Here is a 20,047-nt window from a genome sequence, read left to right on the forward strand (position 1 = left end):
ACTTAAAGCATATATATTTGTATATTACACTATAAATGTTAGATTAAAAGAGAGAAAAAGAGATAGAGGAGTAAAGGTCAAAATTTCTGACTCTGGAGATTGTTGAGTCAATCCAGTCTAAATGCTGAATCCTAGTAATCATCATACAACAAAAAATTAACTAATCAGAAAAAGACAAATTCAATTAATTTCTTCAAAATGTACAATTACTTCTCTCACACCAATCAAATTTTCACCTAAAGTCTACATATGATGCAAGAGTATCTCAACTACAAAAGCTGGATCTATGCAAAGTAATCACTAGTACTTCCACTTCAAAATTAAATATATTCTAGCCCTAACTTTTATTTTGACAATATATGCATTATACACACAATTCTGCATTGAACAGCAATTCTCAATTATATTCTCAGGGAGTCACAGGTCAAATTAGTTTGGACAGTATTCCCAATGCAATTACAGAAGGCTTAAAAACTGCATGGGGACTCCTGCCGTAAAATATGGAGGCAGTTCTTTCCACAGTGTGCATTTTTACTACACATTTTCAATAGAGAAATTAGGGAAGGTTTTTCCAACAACTTGTACCTATCCGGATAGAGCATGATGCGACGTTGGAAACTCCTGAACGCACAGGCACTACGTTGACTACTACGGGCTCTACTAAATAATATGACTCTACCTTAATGTGGGACTCCACCTCTGTCTCCTCCCAAACAGCTACTACCCTGGTTCTGTCATGTCACATATATGGATTTCTTTAGATTTTAAGCTCCCTGAAGGGAAAGAACCACAATTTGTCTAGCTTCTGTGGTATCCTCAGAAGCACTTATATACAGTTTCGCCCCCAGTAGACTGAGTGATTGTGCAATTTGTCAGGAATGTTACCTTTACACAAAAAGGGAACTGAGTATTCTCTCTCTTGAAATCTTCTGTGCGATCCTAATTTAGCAGGGAACCTTTTCTTAACTTTTAAAACATATTTAATACCATATTTATAAATCTAGAAACTTCAATGTAGGCACAATTTGACAGTGTAGAGTGAGACAACCTTACCAGTAGGTGCTAAATCCCCACTTCCAATATCAGTTTCCTTGAACAACTGGTCATGTTGAGGTTGGCGCCTCTCATTTTGAGGTTCCAAAATGTCTCTGTATTTTGACACCATGAGGACAGAGATAAAGTACACTACGGCCAATGCCAAAAATTGAGCCTGCTTACTATCCTCCTGGAAAAGAAAAGGTCATTTTCCACTGTAGTTTTCTGAACAATGTCCAAAGTTAAAATGTATGCTGAAATATCTTCAGATACACACACATACAAAAAAAGCGCTTAGACATAAATGACTGTGGTGAGGCATAAATGCAAGTCAAACCCTTAGAAGCTATAATGTCTTAAAATGCTAGATTAATATAGTATTTGAAATAACTATGGAGAGCTTGGGAGGTAAGTGGGTCCAGGTCAGAAAGCTTGTCTAAAAAAATGAAATAAAATGGTCTGTTATACATGGGGTGGGAAATCTGAGCAAAAGTCTTTTGGGTGTTATATTTGAATTGCTAGTTAGGAAGGCAGGAGTACAGTCAACTCTATTCCTACTCCCCTGGTGACAGTTCAAGACAAACTAGTCCAAAACAGAGGGATTTAAGGCTAGACGCAACAAAGACCTGCCTGATTAATGGCAAATTAGAAAATGTGGCATGTTCCTCCTGAAGGTCCCGAAAAATATGATACCCATTTTCTGAGACCATTTAGATGAAATTGCCAAGGAAATGAGGATATATTCCTTTACAGTGTAATTTCTGCACATCTTACTCCATTCAGAAACCAAAACACTCTGAATACAGTACCTATTTTTTGACCCTAACTGGGACTATGAGCTCATTTGGTTTTAAAAGAACAAGCAATTTACATACCCATTAAAGCGGGAGACTAACTAAAACTGCTTAATTTCCAATGATCTGATTCCCATAATTAAAATGATTTCATTATTTTTCATGAATGGGGAGGTTTTTAGAAAACCAGTCAAATGCCAAAGTCACATATTTCACTGTTAGTCCCATAGGAAGATATAACCGGGGCAACAGGAATAATTACGCAGACATATTCCTCCCTTATATAATAATAAGAATTGTGCTATTTGTTAAGCACTTACTATGTGCCAAGCACTATTCTAAGTGCTGGGTAGATACAAGGTAAATCAGGTTGGAAACAGTCCCCTGTCCCACGTGAGGCTCATGGTCTTAATCCCCATTTTACAGATGAGGTAACTGAGGCCCAGAGAAATGACGTGACTTGCCCAAGGTCTTGCAGCAAACAAGTGGAGGAGCCAGGATTGTAACTAACGACCTCTGACTCCCAAGCCTATGCTCTTGTACTCTGGGTCTTCATGAGCGCTTAGTACAGTGCTCTGCACACAGTAAGCGCTCAATAAATACGATTGATGATGATGATAAAACTGGGTTAAGGGCTGCTTTCCATGATCCACTATAGACTGTAAGCTCACCATGGACAGGGAACACGTCTTAACTCTGTTGTTCTGTACTCTAGTAAGCGCTCAATACATACCACTGATGGGTTATAATTCGGTTATTTTACAGCTTGCATCACTCTCAAGCCAGCTACTTTTATATTGATTTGTTTGTGGGCTTTTTTAATGGTATTTGATAAGTGCTAACTATGAGCCAGGCACTATACTAAGCGCCGCTAATCAGGATGGGCATAATCCGTGTCCCCCAAGGAATCCACGATCTTCAACCCCATTTTCCAGAAGACATCACTGAGGCACAGAAGTGAAGTGAATTGCCTAAGTCACACATCCGGCAAGTGGCGGCGCTGGAATTAGAACCCAAGTCCTTCTAACTTCCTGGCCTGTGCTCTTTCCACTAGGCCACACTGCCTCTCGGGTTCGTGTAACCTGTTGGCTTGCACCAGGCTGCTAAAAGACAAAGCAAAGCTACAAAGCAAATGAAATACTGAAACTTACTATGTCTCTGAAGACTACTGCTCTAAGCCGGTTAATATCCATGTCTTGTAAAAGTCTGTCAAGGTCGCGTACTGGAGATATACCCCCAGTCACAACATCCAAAGGACTCTGTTTAAAAAATAAACCGATTTCTGAGAACAGACAGGTGATCAAGAAACATAAAGCGTTACAGTGAAAAGCTCCCCTTGATTCCATTTGGAAAAAAAAATTTGGCCCCAAAGCCAGTACGCCTGGCTTTGTGCTACTGAGCATCGCTGAGTGAGCTTAAAGACCTTAGAAGCTATACAAATTATCTATGTGAAGGAAAAGGATACAGGGGAACCTAGAAAAATAAACATCTGGAAAAGAAGCAGAAACGATTAAGCACAGATAAATTGTAACTGTGTGGTTTAAATACATAAATATTTGAGTGGTATGCTTATAGTTTGAAATAACTGCATTAGACCTCTGTCATAGTTGTTACTTGCCTGGAGATTTCGTTCGTGTTAAAGGGGTTAAAGAAAATAAATTAGAGATCTAAAACATGAGATTACAGTATGTATGTTTGCTTAAAACTAATTAATACTGTATGCTTACCTTTGCTGCAGATTTCCCCATGGCTATCAGACTCGGCATTGTTTTATGGCCTTTCAGTGTCTCTCCCCTAGGCTTCACTTGTGAATGTTGCTGACATTCTAAACAATTCCGTACTGCCACTGCACAAACTGGTAAATGAAAAGCGGGGGGAGTATCTGAGTTGAGATTAATAGTAACTTCTACTTAAACATATCAATGTGAATTAGATTATGGTGCTACTGTTGAGTCTTCAAATTAACTTAAAAAAACCAAACTCCACTGTCAGAATTAACATCTGAAATTTCACCTTCGCACTAAATGGTGTTACACCGCAACAAGAGCCAGTCATTTCCAAAATACAATTAAAATGGACAAATATTTTTCTCATACACCCATCTTCATATATTCTTCATTTTTTTCCACATATCTGATTGCTTTCAGACCTATCCCTAGGGGACAAATGATCAATAATAGCTTATTGACAACTATTGCTTCATTTCTAATGAAAATATGGTACCTGTCCCCTCCAATTTCCTAGTTCCTTCTTCATCCAAGGATACAAAATTATTGTACTTTCTACTTCACCAACTGGGATGGTAAATTATTTACCCCATGTTTCTTAAATTTGGGGAGTTGTTAGAAGTTATTACTGCTTGAAAATGCTTTCACTTGAGATTTGAAATCCTCTATTTTAAGGCAGGGATAGGCCAAACGGAGTCTATGGGCCATATATGTCATCTCCTCACCACCCACCCACCCCAGATGATTATTCCTGGTGCAATGAGCAAGGAAGAACAGCTACGTTTCAATCTGCAGGGGCTCCTAATTGACTCTGAGTGACATATAATCAGCCATGCCCAGACACAGTGGAAGGCTACAGTTTGAGGAGGTTGTTGATTTCATTTTTGTCACGCTCAGAACCAGTTAGGATCTGTTGTAGGTGTAAATAGAGCTGGTTCTGCCTCTCAAGCAACCCTTTCTCGATCCCCAATGTATCCATAAGTGTGGCCTGGCAACGATTACAAACTTGGTAAGCAGCCTGCTAGGCAAAATAAAGGCCATTCCTTTGTAATTCTAAGTTTTACATTCAAACACACTGCTAAATCAGAGCTAAAAATGAAGTGTTCAAAGAGCATTAAAAGTCATTTTCTAACTGGGACAACCTGACAGCAACTTTTCAATAACTACTTAAAATCACACACTAAATGAAAATTTTAATACAATTGGCTTAAATTTTAAAAACCACGTAATTTTAATCTTTCCTGCTTCTTTTCACTTACCAAGTCGGAGGCACTGCCTCAAAATTCCTCCGGAGGACATATTTTTCTCAGCTTCAATTTCAGTGAAGCCTAGAGAACTTGCAAAAATCAACACATCCACAAGACTGATTAACCTCTGGAGAAATGTCAAGGAAGCGTCTATCGAAAGACCTTGAGTTGGTTCGATATTCTCCAATTCGTGCTGTGGAAGAGCAAAATTTGATTTTCCAAGAAGAATTTCCCCCAATGCCTAAATTTTATAAAGGACAGTTCATGAGGATCAATCCCACTTCTGGAATATTACAAGGCAAAATGGGGCGGGGAAGTGTGGAAGGAGTCGGTGGCGGGCCCGGGCCTAGCCAAGGAAGGGGCTCAATGTCTCTTCTTCCTCCGAGGCGGCCTATTCTAGCTCCCAAAAAAGGCCTCCCCTCAGGGGAGACGCTAAATAGAAGGAGTTTAATGTGGCCTATACATATCTTTCAACTCCAGCTGTGACAAATTCTAAGGATTACTCCACAGCAGCAGCCACTGCAGGATCACCCCCGTCTTACCTCCTTCCCCTCACCACAGCACCTGTATATATGTTTGTACATATTTATTACTCTATTTATTTTACTTGTCCTTATCTATTCTATTTATTTTATTTTGTTAATATGTTTGGTTTTGTTCTCTGCCTCCCCCTTCTACACTGTGAGCCCACTGTTGGGTAGGGACTGGCTCTATATGTTGCCAACTTGTACCTCCCAAGCGCTTAGTACAGTGCTCTGCACACAGTAATTGCTTAATAAATACGATTGATTGATTACCTCCTTCCCTTCCCCACAGCACCTGTATATATGCATATGTTTGTACATATTTATTCTCTATTTATTTATTTATTTTACTTGTACATACCTATTCTATTTATTTTATTTTGTTAATATGTTTGGTTTTGTTCTCTGCCTCCCCCTTCTACACTGTGAGCCCACTGTTGGGTAGGGACTGTCTCGATATGTTGCCAACTTGTACTTCCCAAGTGCTTAGTACAGTGCTCTGCACACAGTAAGCGCTCAATAAATACGATTGATTGATTGACTGATTGATCAAGGAAAAGGATTAGTGTGAGGCTGGGCGACAGGGTGACTGCAACCCCTGGCCACCACCTCTCTTTGTTTCCAATGCTTAGGATGGAAAAAAACGCAGAATCTCAGAGAGGCCACAATGTGGAAAAGAAAAGCATGGAGGGATGAGGGGGTACACTGTCAGAGTGGATGACAGAGAAAGGAAAAGGGGATCCAAAATCACCTACTCCATCTTTGCTCCACCACCACAGTTTTCCTAGGCAGAAAATAAAACTGATGTCTAGACTGAACTCCCACCAATGAACTATCATGCTATTCATTATTGCTGGTACCCCCGGACTCCGCCTTCCACTAAATATATCCACTTCATGATCCCTCAATACAATGTCCTTGATTTTCCAATGATCCCAGCCTAACGTTTCCACCACTATGTTCCGCAGATTGCCCGGCTACTTCGGGTCTCAAGGTCTCATGCCATTCTTTTCTAGCTTCCAGAAGTCTACTTTTCCTCTTAGTGTCAAGTCTAGAAGTGGCCAAGATACAACCCAGAGGCAGATATGGCTGTACTTCCATCTGCAGAGCTCCTATCTGGCTCTAAGCCTGCTATATATCCAAAGAAAAATCCCTACACACTGCAGAATAAAATAGTGGTGTGAGGAGTCGTGCTGTTATCTGCAGCAGCCCAGAACTAATATGGAGCTGCTGCAGATCTAAATACAGCCATTTTTACTTCTTAAACAAACATCTCTTCCTCTCCCTACATGAGTCAGGAAGAATATGACCCATCAAGATTTTCAAAACCTAATAAGTGGTTCCCAGACGGGACACTTCAGGCAAATGGCCCCTAAGAGCTCTAACACTATCTCACTGCCACTCGACTTGTTCTAGCTCTTGGCCCAAGATGGCACAGACCTATTCTCTAAGACAGCTAGCCCATTCTCCTCAACAACTACTTCTTTACTGGCTGAAAAACTCCTGCTAGAATAATCCTCTCATACTCCCTGCATATCCGTTTTACCCACTCACAAATGGTTGAACTACCAGTGGAGCTCTCTCTTCACCCTCTCTCTCTTCCACTGAACACCTGACATAGCTAGGCTATAATAAATTCCACGAAAGCTAGGGCCATCAAGTAACATCGCAGATACTCTAGGCTACCGCTAAAATATTCCAGCCCATCCTCCTTACCCTGGGCAACTTAGTATTATCCCAAAAATGTTCAAAATAGGATGTAGGCAAATAAAAGAGTGAAAAAAGAAAAGACAAAAGGCGGATGAGTGAGACAGAGGAGGAAACGAAAGTGTGGGAGAGAAATAGAAGGGTTAAGTTGAAGCCTGGATAAGTAAGTAGAAAAGGCAATAGGAAGGAAAAAGAACAGACGACTGGTAAAGAGAGTGTGTTCAGCCAGCAACCATAATAATAATAACTATTATTATTATTAATAATAATAAATTCTAGCATTTTTTCCTAAGGCAACTCTGGGGAATTATCATCACTAGAAGATTCTCACTCTTAAGAAATCTCAGACATTGACAACACACTTATTTCTTTGCTGATCTAGGATCTTTCTGGTAAACTGTTTCACAGCGAATTGAATTATAGTTCAGATGGGTCAGTGTCAGCATCCAAGGACTACTAGTCTCTACTTTCGACTCATTAGCAAGCTCCAATTTCCAAGCACTGTCCACTACAGAAGCAACATGAGCCAGTGGAAAGAGCATGTGCGTGGAAGTCAATGGACCTGAGTTCTAATCTCAGCTCTGCCATGTGCCTGCTGTGTAACTTTGGGCAAGTCACTTAACTTCTCTGTGCCTTTGTTACCTCATCTGTAAAATGGAGAGTCAATCCTACTCCCTTCTATTTAGACTATGAACCTCATGGGGGACAGGGATTGAGTCCAACCTGATTAACTTGCATCTTCTCCGGTGCTTAGAACAGTGCTTGGCACATAGTAAGAGCTTAACAAGTACCATTATCATTATTATTATTATTATTATTATTAATAATAATAAAAAAGAAAATGTGAAGTCCTTACTGTAGCAGAGGTAGCAGCTGAGAGCAATGGCAGTATACCGCCACAAGCCATGATCATATTGTCCATCACTTGAGAGATGAGATGAATTGTGTTGTGTACGAAGACGACATTATCACTGCTGTTTACAAAGTCCATAACCGTCTTTGTAGAATGGCTGTCCAGAAAGAAAATTATATTTATTGGTCAATATTCTGAAGTCACAGCATGGATTTGTGAGGGGAGGAAGTGCAAGGGTGATGTTTCGGAATACTGAGTCACCTTAAAAACTGAGGAAAGTTCATGGCCCCAGCTGAAGACTGCTGTAGTTTACCATTCATTCATTCATTCAATCGTATTTACTGAGCGCTTATTGTGTGCAGAGCCCTGTACTGAGCTCTTGGAAAGCACAATTCGGCAACAGAATTACCAGGCACCCATGCTTGGAAGCTTCCTGACATGCAACAGATAATTCCAGGTCAAAGGTTTTTTATTCATACTCACTAGTGCGCTGAACCATTTCATACACTTCCTCGCAATCCAGTCCTGTTCTGTGTATCAAAGTTGACCTTCATACTCAAAACAAAAAACTCAAGTAACACTGACTTAAGGACACTGTAAAAACTCCTTTAAATACCCTTCTAGCACTCACAGAAAATGAAGGGGGAAAATTATCAAGTCAATAAAATCTGTGATGGCATGGGAAGCATATGGATATCTAACTGAATGGGGCCAATCGGTTCCATTCACACACATGGCATCACCATTACGCTTGGTTTTCACAGTCAGAATAATTCTACCGTTAGGAAAGTCTTTAGCATTTACATTTTTACATCTGGAGTAGAAAGGGGAATAAATGAAACCCTACACTTATAACTATTACATTAAATACATTCAATACACTTACTCCGCTCTAAAATTTTCAAGCTTATTGGAAAAAGGCAGGATGAGGTAGAGCTTCAGCAATGTAACATGGTCTCTTGGTTAAACACAGTACATGGATGGGATATAGATCTTTGAAGCAAACGACAGGACAAACCTTCTCCACATCTGTACATCTGTTTCGATTGAAAACAACAGGTCGGTGAGCAAACGCTGATGCATTTGTGACCATTTGAACTCGGGAATCCGAAACATAGTAGACCGAGAATCTCTACTTTGTCCATTAGATGCTGCTGATACCTCATGACCTGATTGTTCTTGCTGTCTTGATGCCTAAGTACAGAAAATAGAAGATATATATGAAATGACTTCCTTCTCAGAAGCAGATTCTAGCACGATGAACCTTTGGCACACCACAAAGATTGGGAGAAAATTACTTTAGGCTACTATTATGAAGGCCATGTTCGCCAGACATAGTCCTGTTGTGTCACTTAAGTATTTAATTGGCAAATAACAATTAATGTTAAGATCTAAATGTAGGTAACTTACTCTATCCTATAAATTATACTACTTTTAAACAAATCTGCTCATCTTTGCTTTAATACGCAGATATATTATCAGCCTTATGACCTAAAAATGGTGCCTGTGTTTTATTTTTTAAAAACAGCATAGTTTCATTATTTTTTAAATCAGTTCAGCAGCTTTTATAGACTTGTCCTATTCATTTGCCCATAAAAATGCAGGTAGTCTTGGGACTGTAGGAGACTATGGTGCTAGCACAGTAAAATGGGGAAGGCAAAAATACAAGGCATATTTTGACTCAGTGTGGAAGCTACTAGTATCCTGCCTGTTAGAGCCAAACCAAAGATCATCTGAAGTATCCTTGAACAGGCAACTCCTGCCATTTAATAAAATACTATTTTTTTCCTAAGTGATCTAAATTTCTTCAACCTCATTTTTATCAACAACATCTTATTTTTCGATACCTAACTCCAACTTTTCAATCTAAATCCATCTGGAGAATTAATTTTCTCTTCCATTTGTAAAGGACGGAGATCATTAATTTGGCTTGGAAGCCATTTGCTGCTTCTAGACTGTGAGCCCACTGTTGGGTAGGGACTGTCTCTATATGTTTCCAACTTGTACTTCCCAAGCACTTAGTACAGTGCTCTGCACACAGTAAGCGCTCAATAAATGCGACTGGTTGATTGATTGATTAAAAGTAAAATTCCTAGAAACCACAAGGCACTTTTTAAAGTCTCAATTCCATGCGGAATTTATGTGCATTCTGAGAGCTGTCATAAAAAAATTAAAGTAAAACAAATTATCTTGGAATTCACGGATTTGGACATTAACTTTTGAGGTGTCGAAGCATTTCTGTCATTTCAGCTAAAATTTTATCCAGCCACATTATACCTAAAACACCTGAATGAAATCCACAACAAGCTGACGGTGTTATGGAGAGCCTTGTTTCATTACCCAAGTTAATTTCGTGCCCAAGAAGTAAACAAATACTACCTCAGGTAAGGGCTTTTGAGGCTGAGCACCTTCCACGGTCACGTTAGCCTTCAGTTCCAGTCTCTCTGTATCTGAAGCCACATTCGAAACATCCAACTTGGCGATCTTTCTCTCAGAAGTTTCAAAACTTTCAAAATTGTTTACGTGTCCATTATCAACAGTTGCTTTTGTCTCACCGGCACTGCAAGATGCTTTTCTCTCCCCTTCCTCCAACGTTTGATTCAGTTCGGTGTGGGTGATCACTTCTTTCCCCTGGGGAGCACTGGCCTCTAGTGAGGCCGCGGACCCAAATCCTCTATCTAAGGTTTCAGAATCTTTGGATTCCAAATCTGACTGCTTGTCAGGAACGGGCTCATCTGTCGGAACAGGCTCATCTGTCGGCGGTATTAACTCGCTATGGGTCCTGGAGGAGCAGGGTTCATCACTGGCTTTGGAATCGAGATCTTTCTCAGGAAAAGATGAGCTGTCCTCCTCCGGGTGCTCCGTGGCCTGGCCACCTTCCTCGCGGAGCTCCGCAACAGTGTCCTCCTCTAACACGGGCTGAGCTAATATTTCAGACGCCTCTGAAACATCTTCTTCTGAAGCAACATGGGGGACTCCGGTCGCTTCGTTAGCAACCGCTTCCCGCCCTAATGTCTCGGCACAATCAAGAGAAGCATCAGGAGCTACTTCAGAAACGACTCCTTTCACAGCTTCGTTTATCGGCATTGCATCTGAACAGACTTTCTCTGCCAGCTGACTTCTTTCTGATTCCAGTTTCCTCTCTTCATCAGATGAGGGATCACTCTGTAGTTCAACGTGGGATGAGGATTCTGTCAACTCGGTCTTCTGAAGCTCTCTGTCACCATCTCCAGCAATGAAGGTGGCAGCAATAGAGTCTTTCACTTCTAATTTCTGGGACCCTTCTGCGGCTTCAACTGCTCGGCTATTGCTGGAGACGGACAGCGCTGGGCTTGAGGGACCCAGGCCTATTTCTTTACCAGCTCTTCCCTGGAAGTCCCTAAGGCTGTTGGTCAAGTTTTCTTTGTGTATTTCAAAGGAGACCTAAACAGAAAAGAAGATTATAACTATACGACAAAGGCCACTCATTTAACACAAAGTAGGGAGGCTGCAATAAGGAAAACCAAATTTAGCTCACATTATATCCTAGGATTGAGTCATTTTTAATATGCAAGATTATACTTATTAGGATTGATCCTAAATTCATTCACTTATTCAGTCATACTTATTGAGTGCTTACTGTGTGTAAAGCACTGTATTGAGAGCTTGGAAGAGTACAAGAGAGTACAAGTTGTACCTAGTCAATAATTTTAAAATGAAGAATGAGACATTTATGTGTAGAAAAAATTCTCACAAATTATTAGGTTGTTAGAGAACTCAAGAAGCTCTCTAATCAAGCCTCCTGATATCAGAGAGGTTAGCAGGTAAGGATATGTATAAATATCTTTGGAGACCTACAGAAAATGATACCACAATGCTGACTCCCAAATTGTTCTGGGGTCTAGCAAACCTGTCTAAAATGCAGAGCCCACACCAGTGACAAAAGTTCATGGCCCAAACCAATCTATCAATGTTCTTTTGTCCTAACTCCCAACAAGGAATCATGTCTGCCTGGTTCTACCCTATTTTAAGGCTGAGAGCTATAGCTCTAATGAACTTACTCAGACTTCTGCATGTGCAAAACTGCTCTTTGCGGTGGCGCCTTTTAAATGTATTGAATGTTTACGGTGTGCAAAGCACTGCATAAAGAGCTAGGAAATAACGTAAAAAATAATAAAGACAAATCAGTTGCCGGCCCACAGGGGACTCACAATCTAAACGGTATGCTGGGAGGCTCGTGGCGGGGCACTGGAGGGATCTGATTTAAAACACAAAGGCAAAACAACCTAAGATGACAAAGAGCACAGCAACTTTGCTTGCAAAGTGACGCAGTCCTATACCTCTGGCCCAGCCTGATACGCCCTTCTACAGCTTAACCCTGCTGAAATGCAAAACTATTTCTTCTTTTTTCACCGTCAGTAAAAAGGAAAAGCAGATGATTATCTTCCTCCAGCCAGCCAGGCAACAATATTTATTGGGTACTGTACTAGCAACGCTTCATAGGTTTCAACAATAAGCAATCCCGCAGGCTTTTCCTGGCTAGGTTGGAGAATCAAAATCCTTTACCTTTGTTTTTCAACCTCTAGCAATTTTTGTGGGTCTCATCGGGACCCTCTCCAAGTATTTTCCTAACTAGTAGAGCCACGATGCCTCTAAAAGAGGATTACCATTATTCAGGTCCTCTTATTAATACTTCACAGTAACATATTTGCTTGGCAAACAATCGCACCTCGTTGCTGACTCAAAGTTTACTATGGCCCTTAAGACCCCCTCTCTGCTGTAGTTCCTAACTTTCTATTTTGTACTTTTTGCCTGTAAGAGTGAATAGCTACCCTCGGCTTCACTCCATTTAATTTCGTTAATTTGTATTTTTTACTACTTTTTCCCAAATGCAATTCATTATGTAGTTACTTCCACAGAGCTAGACAATGTTTTTGCTTGAATATCCTGTGGGCAATATCACTTATTTTCTTTGAATTCTATAGAAAAATATATATGATAATATACATGATAAAAATGCTCAACTCATCAGTGGTCTTTGAAACTAAAACAAGGTAGGCCACTGAAAAAACCTCCCAGTTAACCAAATGTTACAAGTATTGGAATAACTGTAACTACAACATTCTAATAATAATAATAATAATAATATTAATGGCATTTATTAAGCGCTTAATATGTGCAAAGCACTGTTCTAAGCGCTGGGGAGGTTACAAGGTGATCAGGTTGTCCCACGGGGGGCTCACAGTTTTAATCCCCATTTTACAGATGAGGTAACTGAAGCACAGAGAAGTTAAGTGACTTGCCCAAAGTCACACAGCTGACAACTGGCGGAGCCGGGGTTTGAACCCATGACCTCTGACTCCAAAGCCCGGGCTTTTTCCACTGAGCCATGCTGCTTCTCTGAAATGGTCCAAAGCTGACAATGCTATCGAGAAACGACTAGGAATAAACCTAGGAATTGACTCCTCTCTAATCTTATGAAAAAAGATAATGTTTTGCTTTTCTTTAATACTGCAGTTCATTCAAAGTACAGAGAAGTGAAGTGACTTGCCCAAAGTCACCCAGCTGCCAATTGGAGGAGCCGGGATTTGAACCCATGACCTCTGACTCCAAAGCCTGGGCTCTTTCCACTGAGCCACGCTGCTTCTCTGCGCGCTGAGCAGAATACTTTACTAAGCTTTTGGGACAGTACAAAACAACAGAAAATGGCAGATATATTCCCTCCCCAAAACGACCTTAGAGTCTATTGAATGATATGGAATACTAAGTTACAAAATAATTATAAAAGTAAAGGAAAATTAAACACTTTTGTTTCCCAGCACTAGAGGCTTTGTTTTTCGCTTGTAGATGTGCCACTTGGATTTCCCTTCCCTTGGATTCAACTTCTAGGATTTTTTTTCTTTTTTGGCCTTATGTCAGTGGTTTCCTTTTTTTTTATTGAAAATTTCTTGATCAGTTTTAAAAGCTAAATGGCAACCTCGGACATTACCTACATTAAGTCTCTGGAGTTATTTTTGTTTTCCTCTAGGCATCTGCATTTGTAACTGTAAACTGATAATTCACAATTAATTACCAGATATTGTTCTAAATTAGCCAGCTAAAAGGCCAGTCATTAATCTTCACAATCATTTGATGGCTAATCTATAGCTGTTTGCAATGTTTGGAAAGCACCTCTACGCACTACTAGTTAAAGACACTTATGAGCTAATAACTACAACATTCCCTCTGCCATTAATTTTAACTTAATTTGACAGTCAACATTTCCTAATTAGCAGACAAAGAGATTAACATGCAACATGGAAACAGGTTAAGACTGCTTTATATTTTCATCAATGTAAAATGAGGCTTTTAAACATTTTGAAACATTTCCTAGCAAAATGTACATGTAGTATTTTGGGGGTTTGTCGGTGAATAATTTTAGGAGAAAGAAGAGGCAGATCAACCATGATACAACTTTTTGTTAAGCTGTTATAGTGGAAAATATGACACCATGTAACTTCCAGTTTCTGGGTTACCAAACTTCATCCTTTACATTGTTCTTCAATAAATTATTCAAGAAGGTACCGTTACTTCTCATTTACACTTTCAAATTCCTCTTCTTTTTTAATCATTTAAATTAATCTCACTTTTCTGTCCTCTTAGGAAGGAAAGCTTTTAGTTTAGCTCAGGAAATCACCTTATTTGCCCCTTGTTCTCCACTCTAAACAAAACCAACACCTGACTCCAGTTCCATTCCCACCAGATTGATCAGTAAGCACAAGCAAGAAATACGGGGACTGCTTAAACTCGTAATTAACATTCATCATGGCTCCTTTCCTTATAATAATAATAATAATAATAATAATGGCATTTATTAAGCGCTTACTATGTGCCAAGCACTGTTCTAAGCGCTGGGGAGGTTACAAGGTGATCAGGTTGTCCCACGGGGGGCTCACATTAATCCCCATTTTCCAGATGAGGGAACTGAGGCCCAGAGAAGTGAAGTGACTTGCCCAAAGTCACACAGCTGAAAATCGCCAGAGCTGGGATTTGAATCCATGACCTCTGACTCCAAAGCCCATGCTCTTTTCGCTGAGCCACGCTGCTTCTCATGATTAAGATTCTTATGATTCAAGTTAACCTATTGGCATGTTGCAGAAAACATGACAAGGTAATAAAGATGAGAGGATTCCCTGCTACCTATGAATGAAATAATTAATAATAATAATTACGGTATTTGTTAAGCACTTACTGTGTGCCAAGCACTGTTCTAAGTACTGGGGTAGATACAAGGTAATCAGGTTGTCCCACACAGTCTTAATCCCCATTTTACAGATGAGGTAACTGAGGCATAGAGAAGTGACTTGCCCAAAGTCACACAGCTGACAAATGGAGGAGCCGGAATTAGAACTTGCGACCTCTAAGCCGGTGCTCTTTCCGCTAAGCCACGCTGCTTCTCACCTTGGGGAAACGTAAGGTCGAGGAAAAATATTTTGACCATCTCATGGATCTCTACAAAAACATTCAGGACATCATCATCAATCGTATTTATTGAGCGCTTACTGTGTGCAGAGCACTGTACTAAGCACTTGGGAAGTACAAGTTGGCAACATATAGAGACAGTCCCTACCCAAGAGTGGGCTCACAGTCTAAAAGGGGGAGACAGAGAGCAAAACCAAACATACCAAGAAGATAAAATAAATAGAATAGATATGTACAAGTAAAATAAATAAATAAATAAATAAATAGAGAAATAAATGTGTACAAACATATATACATATACACAGGACGTGTTTCCCCACTACTCAACAACCTCTTGTGGTTGCCCAGCCACCTCCACATCAAACAGAAATTCCTTACCTTCAATCAATCGTATTTATTGAGCACTTACTGTGTGCAGAGCACTGTACTAAGCGCTTGGGAAGGACCAGTTGGCAACATATAGAGACAGTCCCTACCCAACAGTGGGCTCACAGTCTAAAAGACTGTGACCATAAGACCATAAGACTTCATCTTGAAAGCAATCAATCACCTTGCCAGCTCACCTCACTACTCTCCTACTACAACCCAGTGGGCAGACTTTGTTCCTAATAATCACAATCACCATGGTGCTTGTTAAGCGCTTACTATATGCCAAGCATTCTTCTAAGCGCTGGGGTAGAAACAAGTTAATCAGGTTGAACACAGCCCCTGTCCCACACAGGGCTCACGACGCTTAATCCCCATTTTACAGATGAGGTCACGGAGGCTCAGGGAACTGAAGTGACTTATCCAAGGTTACACAGCAAACTAGTGATGGATCCGGGATTCGAGCCACTAAGCCACGCTGTTCTAATGCCAAGCTATTCACCGTACCTCGATCTCCCCTATTTTGCCACCCAACTCTTGCCCATATCCTGCCTCTGGCCTGGAATGCCCTCCCTTTTCAATCAATCGTATTTATTGAGCGCTTACTGTGTGCAGAGCACTGTACTAAGCGCTAAGTACTGTACTGAGCTCCCTTTTCATATCCAACACACAATTACTCTCCCCACCTTCAAAGCCTTATTGAAGGCACGTCTCCTCCAAGAGGCCTTCCCTGACTAAGCCTTCATTTCCTCTTCCCCACTCCCTTTCGAGTCGCCCCAGTCCCACAGCACTTGAGTATATCTCCATAACTGATTTATTTATATTAATGTCTGTCTACCCATCTAGACTGTAAGAGAACGTATCTGTTATATTATTGTTTATACTCCCCCAAGTGCTCAGTACAGTGGCCGGAGCACAGAAAGCACTCAATAAATTGTGTGTTGCCAATTTGTATTTCCCAAGCGCTTAGTACAGTGCTCTGCACATAGTAAGCGCTCAATAAATACGATTGATGATGAATAAATACAACTGATCGACTGATTCACCATACTGAAGGCAGAATTATTTTATCATACTATATAATCCAATTTTTCATTTTCTTCCTAGTTTCTCTTTCTCAACCAGTGGATACTAGTCATTATTCCTTTATTGATGTGTTCTAAAAAGTTTTTTGATATACCCCACCCTTCAGCTTTTCCATATATTTCTGCAGGAGGTCAAAGGAAAAAAAATAATAAATGCCTTTTCATTAATGTTTTGCTCTTAGAACTACCCCACTTCAAAACATCTCATTTTGACCATTTCTACATATGCTGCTTCTAGTCATCACCATCACCATCAATCGTATTTATTGAGTGCTTACTGTGTGCAGAGCACTGTACTAAGCGCTTGGGAAGTACAAGGTGGCAACATATAGAGACAGTCCCTACCCAATAGTGGGCTCACAGTCTAAAAGTCCCATCCCCATAAAGACTGGAGATCTCAAGCTCCCCAAATCTTCCAAATTTTAAGTCTCTCCGTCTTCAAAATCCTCCTAAAATTCCACCTCTTCCCATTAGCCCTCTCCTTGTACTTACCAGCACCCAAACTCAAGTTAAACAAACGGCCACCTCTGGCACAGATGCATTTATCTGTACCCTTCTTTACCTTTCCACATAAAGACAAACCCCTGGATAGTTCCATAAGACAGTCCTCAAAAGTGCAGATGCATTATTACTCTATTTATTTATATATTACTCTATTTATTTACTATTACTCTATTTATTATTACTCTATTTACTTATTTATTTTACTTCTACATATCTATTCACTTGTACATATCTATTCATTTTATTTTGTTAGTATGTTTAGTTTTGTTCTCTGTCTCCCCCTTCTAGACTGTGAGCCCACTGTTGGGTAGGGACTGTCTCTATATGTTGCCATTTAGTACAGTGCTCTGAACACAGTAAGCGCTCAGTAAATACGATTGATCGATTGATTGATTGTGCACCACTGTACTGTGACATACATTTCCCAATGGATTTAAATGCCACTTGTTCCCAAACTAAACAGGACACGACTGGGCCCTTCAGGTCACTAAATGTTAAACTAAAGATCTCTGCCACTCACCCCCTTCCGTTGTTCCTTCCCTCTACCATTCTCAGGGACGTTTTTGAATCGACACTCCAATCACATATCCCCTCCGCCATGGTTTCTCCTGTTCCTCTCACCCCGGCATATTTATTTTCTTGTAAACTGGTGGAAGGATGGGGGCCCCCGCTCCAACCAGGCACCACGACCACTGCCAGCAGGAGACAGGAATGCCACCACTTCCCGCCACATCCCCTCTCCCCACAGGTGTTTGCATCCCGGTCCCACTGCCTTGTTGGGTTGTACATATTTATTACTCTATTTATTTATTTTACTTGTACATTTCTATCCTATTTATTTTATTTTGTTGGTATGTTTGGTTTTGTTCTCTGTCTCCCCCTTTTAGACTGTGAGCCCACTGCTGGGTTAGGGACTGTCTCTATGTGTTGCCAATTTGTACTTCCCAAGCGCTTAGTACAGTGCTCTGCACATAGTAAGCGCTCAATAAATACGATTGATTGATTGATTGATTGATTGTCCCTAAGGATGGGGAGGCAGCTCCATTTGACCCCGCTGCCTGGCTACCCTCTGGTACTGTTCTTCATCTCCCTGCATCTGGACGTCACAAACTTTGCAGCCATTCCCTTGGTCTCCGCTCAGCCCCTGCTACGGGACCCAGGGAGGCTCTAATCCCCTAATGCAGCTGCTGACAACCCTGCACACCTCCTTTCTGCCCTTTCCCAATCAATCAATCATATTTATTGAGCGCTTACTGTGTGCAGAGCACTGTACTAAGCGCTTGGGAAGTACAAATTGGCAACATATAGAGACAGTCCCTACCCAACATTGGGCTCACAGTCTAAAAGACTCAATCAATCAATCCCACTCAATCAATCGTATTTATTGAGCGCTCATCCTGAGGTTACTGGGATTTAACCATTAGGTGCTAGGAGGGAGGGAATTTTATCAGCACTGCTTGAATAAGGCCCTTGCAGAGTGACCAGATCTATTTATTTTTTTTTAAAAGAGGGGGGTTGAGGGTAAACAGGCTACGAAGGGTAGGAATCAATAATCCGGAGGAGGTGGGCAAGTGCTCAGATCAGGAAAGGAACAGCAAAAAGGGAGGCGAGGCCTTGATTTTCTGGCAGCAACTGGACACCGTGTTGGGTTAGGGCTTTTGGATCCTGGGCTACACCCGCAATTAGTGCTGGATAGACCTCCAGATTTTACTTATTGCGGTTGTATAGCAGAGTATACATACAGTAGTTTGGATTTGCAATTTATTAATAGTAACAGTTTGCAAATGCTTCATGTCTGTATGCCCTTCTAAAGTGTCAGGTCCTTTGGAGAAGGAAACGTTGCTTGTGCTTCCATGGCACCTTTTCAAGTATTTAAAGTACAGGACACAGCACTCGAAGCACATGATAAACACATTATCTTAACGATCTAAAAGAAAATGTCTTCAATCAGTGTAAACAGAAGCCTATTTTCCTCAAAAAAAATCCACCAATTTTCTTCCTAAGTTTCAGTTACCGTGTTGTAAATAATCGTACAGATGCAGAGTTTTGTTGTTAGAACTTTTTCAGTGATACTGGACCAAGAAAACTGGATGAGTTTGGAATATGAGTAGACATAATGAATCAATGGCATTTGAGTATTTACGCTGTACACAGCACTGTACTACGGGCTTGGAAGAGTACAACAGAGTTGATAGGTCTATGTGCTCTCTGCCCACATAAGACTTTTAGCTACTTTAAATACTATTCATTTCCTTATTCTGGGCATAAATCTCAATTTTTCCTAATTTCAATGCCTAATTCTAGAAACAAAGATGATGGAGGTGTTAAAAAAAATCCAGGTAAATACCCAATTAGGCAAATCCTGCCCTCAGCCCCCTCAAACTGCAAGAGTAAAACTCCAATCAATAAGAACTTCCCAGATTGAGGTGTTTCGCAATGCACTGCCAAATCTAAATGAATATATGCTAAATTTTGAAATGAGCTTGGTTTGGCGGATGATCTTGGGTTTCTAAAATGGAGTATCACTGGTATTCGTAACTCGATATACTTAACTACCAATCTGTTTACCTACATAAAAAGCTGTCAGAACTAGGCATATGGTCAGTTAGGTCAGCTGGATGTTATGTCAGCATGTCCTCTGCTTATTTTTGTTCCTTCTAAAACAGTAAATTCCTCCTCTTAATGCCCAAGAAGAAACGCTTAACCAACAGCATGACCAACTAATTATTTCTTTAAAACCCAGTTTAAAAATATAAATGATGTGA

At 40.5% G+C, this 20,047-nt stretch overlaps 1 protein-coding gene across 1 annotated transcript in view; it reads right to left on the reverse strand.

The window, feature by feature from the left end:
- LRBA (LPS responsive beige-like anchor protein) overlaps positions 1 to 20,047 on the reverse strand; it is a 634,690-nt gene that overhangs the window by 503,057 nt on the left and 111,586 nt on the right. The window contains exons 23-29 of the mRNA XM_038755081.1: positions 10,267 to 11,310; positions 8,906 to 9,081; positions 7,891 to 8,044; positions 4,816 to 4,996; positions 3,557 to 3,684; positions 2,981 to 3,088; positions 1,054 to 1,225 (exon numbers count right to left, since the gene is read on the reverse strand). Of these exons, the coding sequence (XP_038611009.1) occupies positions 1,054 to 1,225; positions 2,981 to 3,088; positions 3,557 to 3,684; positions 4,816 to 4,996; positions 7,891 to 8,044; positions 8,906 to 9,081; positions 10,267 to 11,310 (1,963 nt within the window). The remainder of the gene's footprint in view (positions 1 to 1,053; positions 1,226 to 2,980; positions 3,089 to 3,556; positions 3,685 to 4,815; positions 4,997 to 7,890; positions 8,045 to 8,905; positions 9,082 to 10,266; positions 11,311 to 20,047) is intronic.

This window comes from Tachyglossus aculeatus, chromosome 12 (assembly GCF_015852505.1).
Source record: "Tachyglossus aculeatus isolate mTacAcu1 chromosome 12, mTacAcu1.pri, whole genome shotgun sequence".
Lineage (NCBI taxonomy): Eukaryota > Metazoa > Chordata > Mammalia > Monotremata > Tachyglossidae > Tachyglossus > Tachyglossus aculeatus.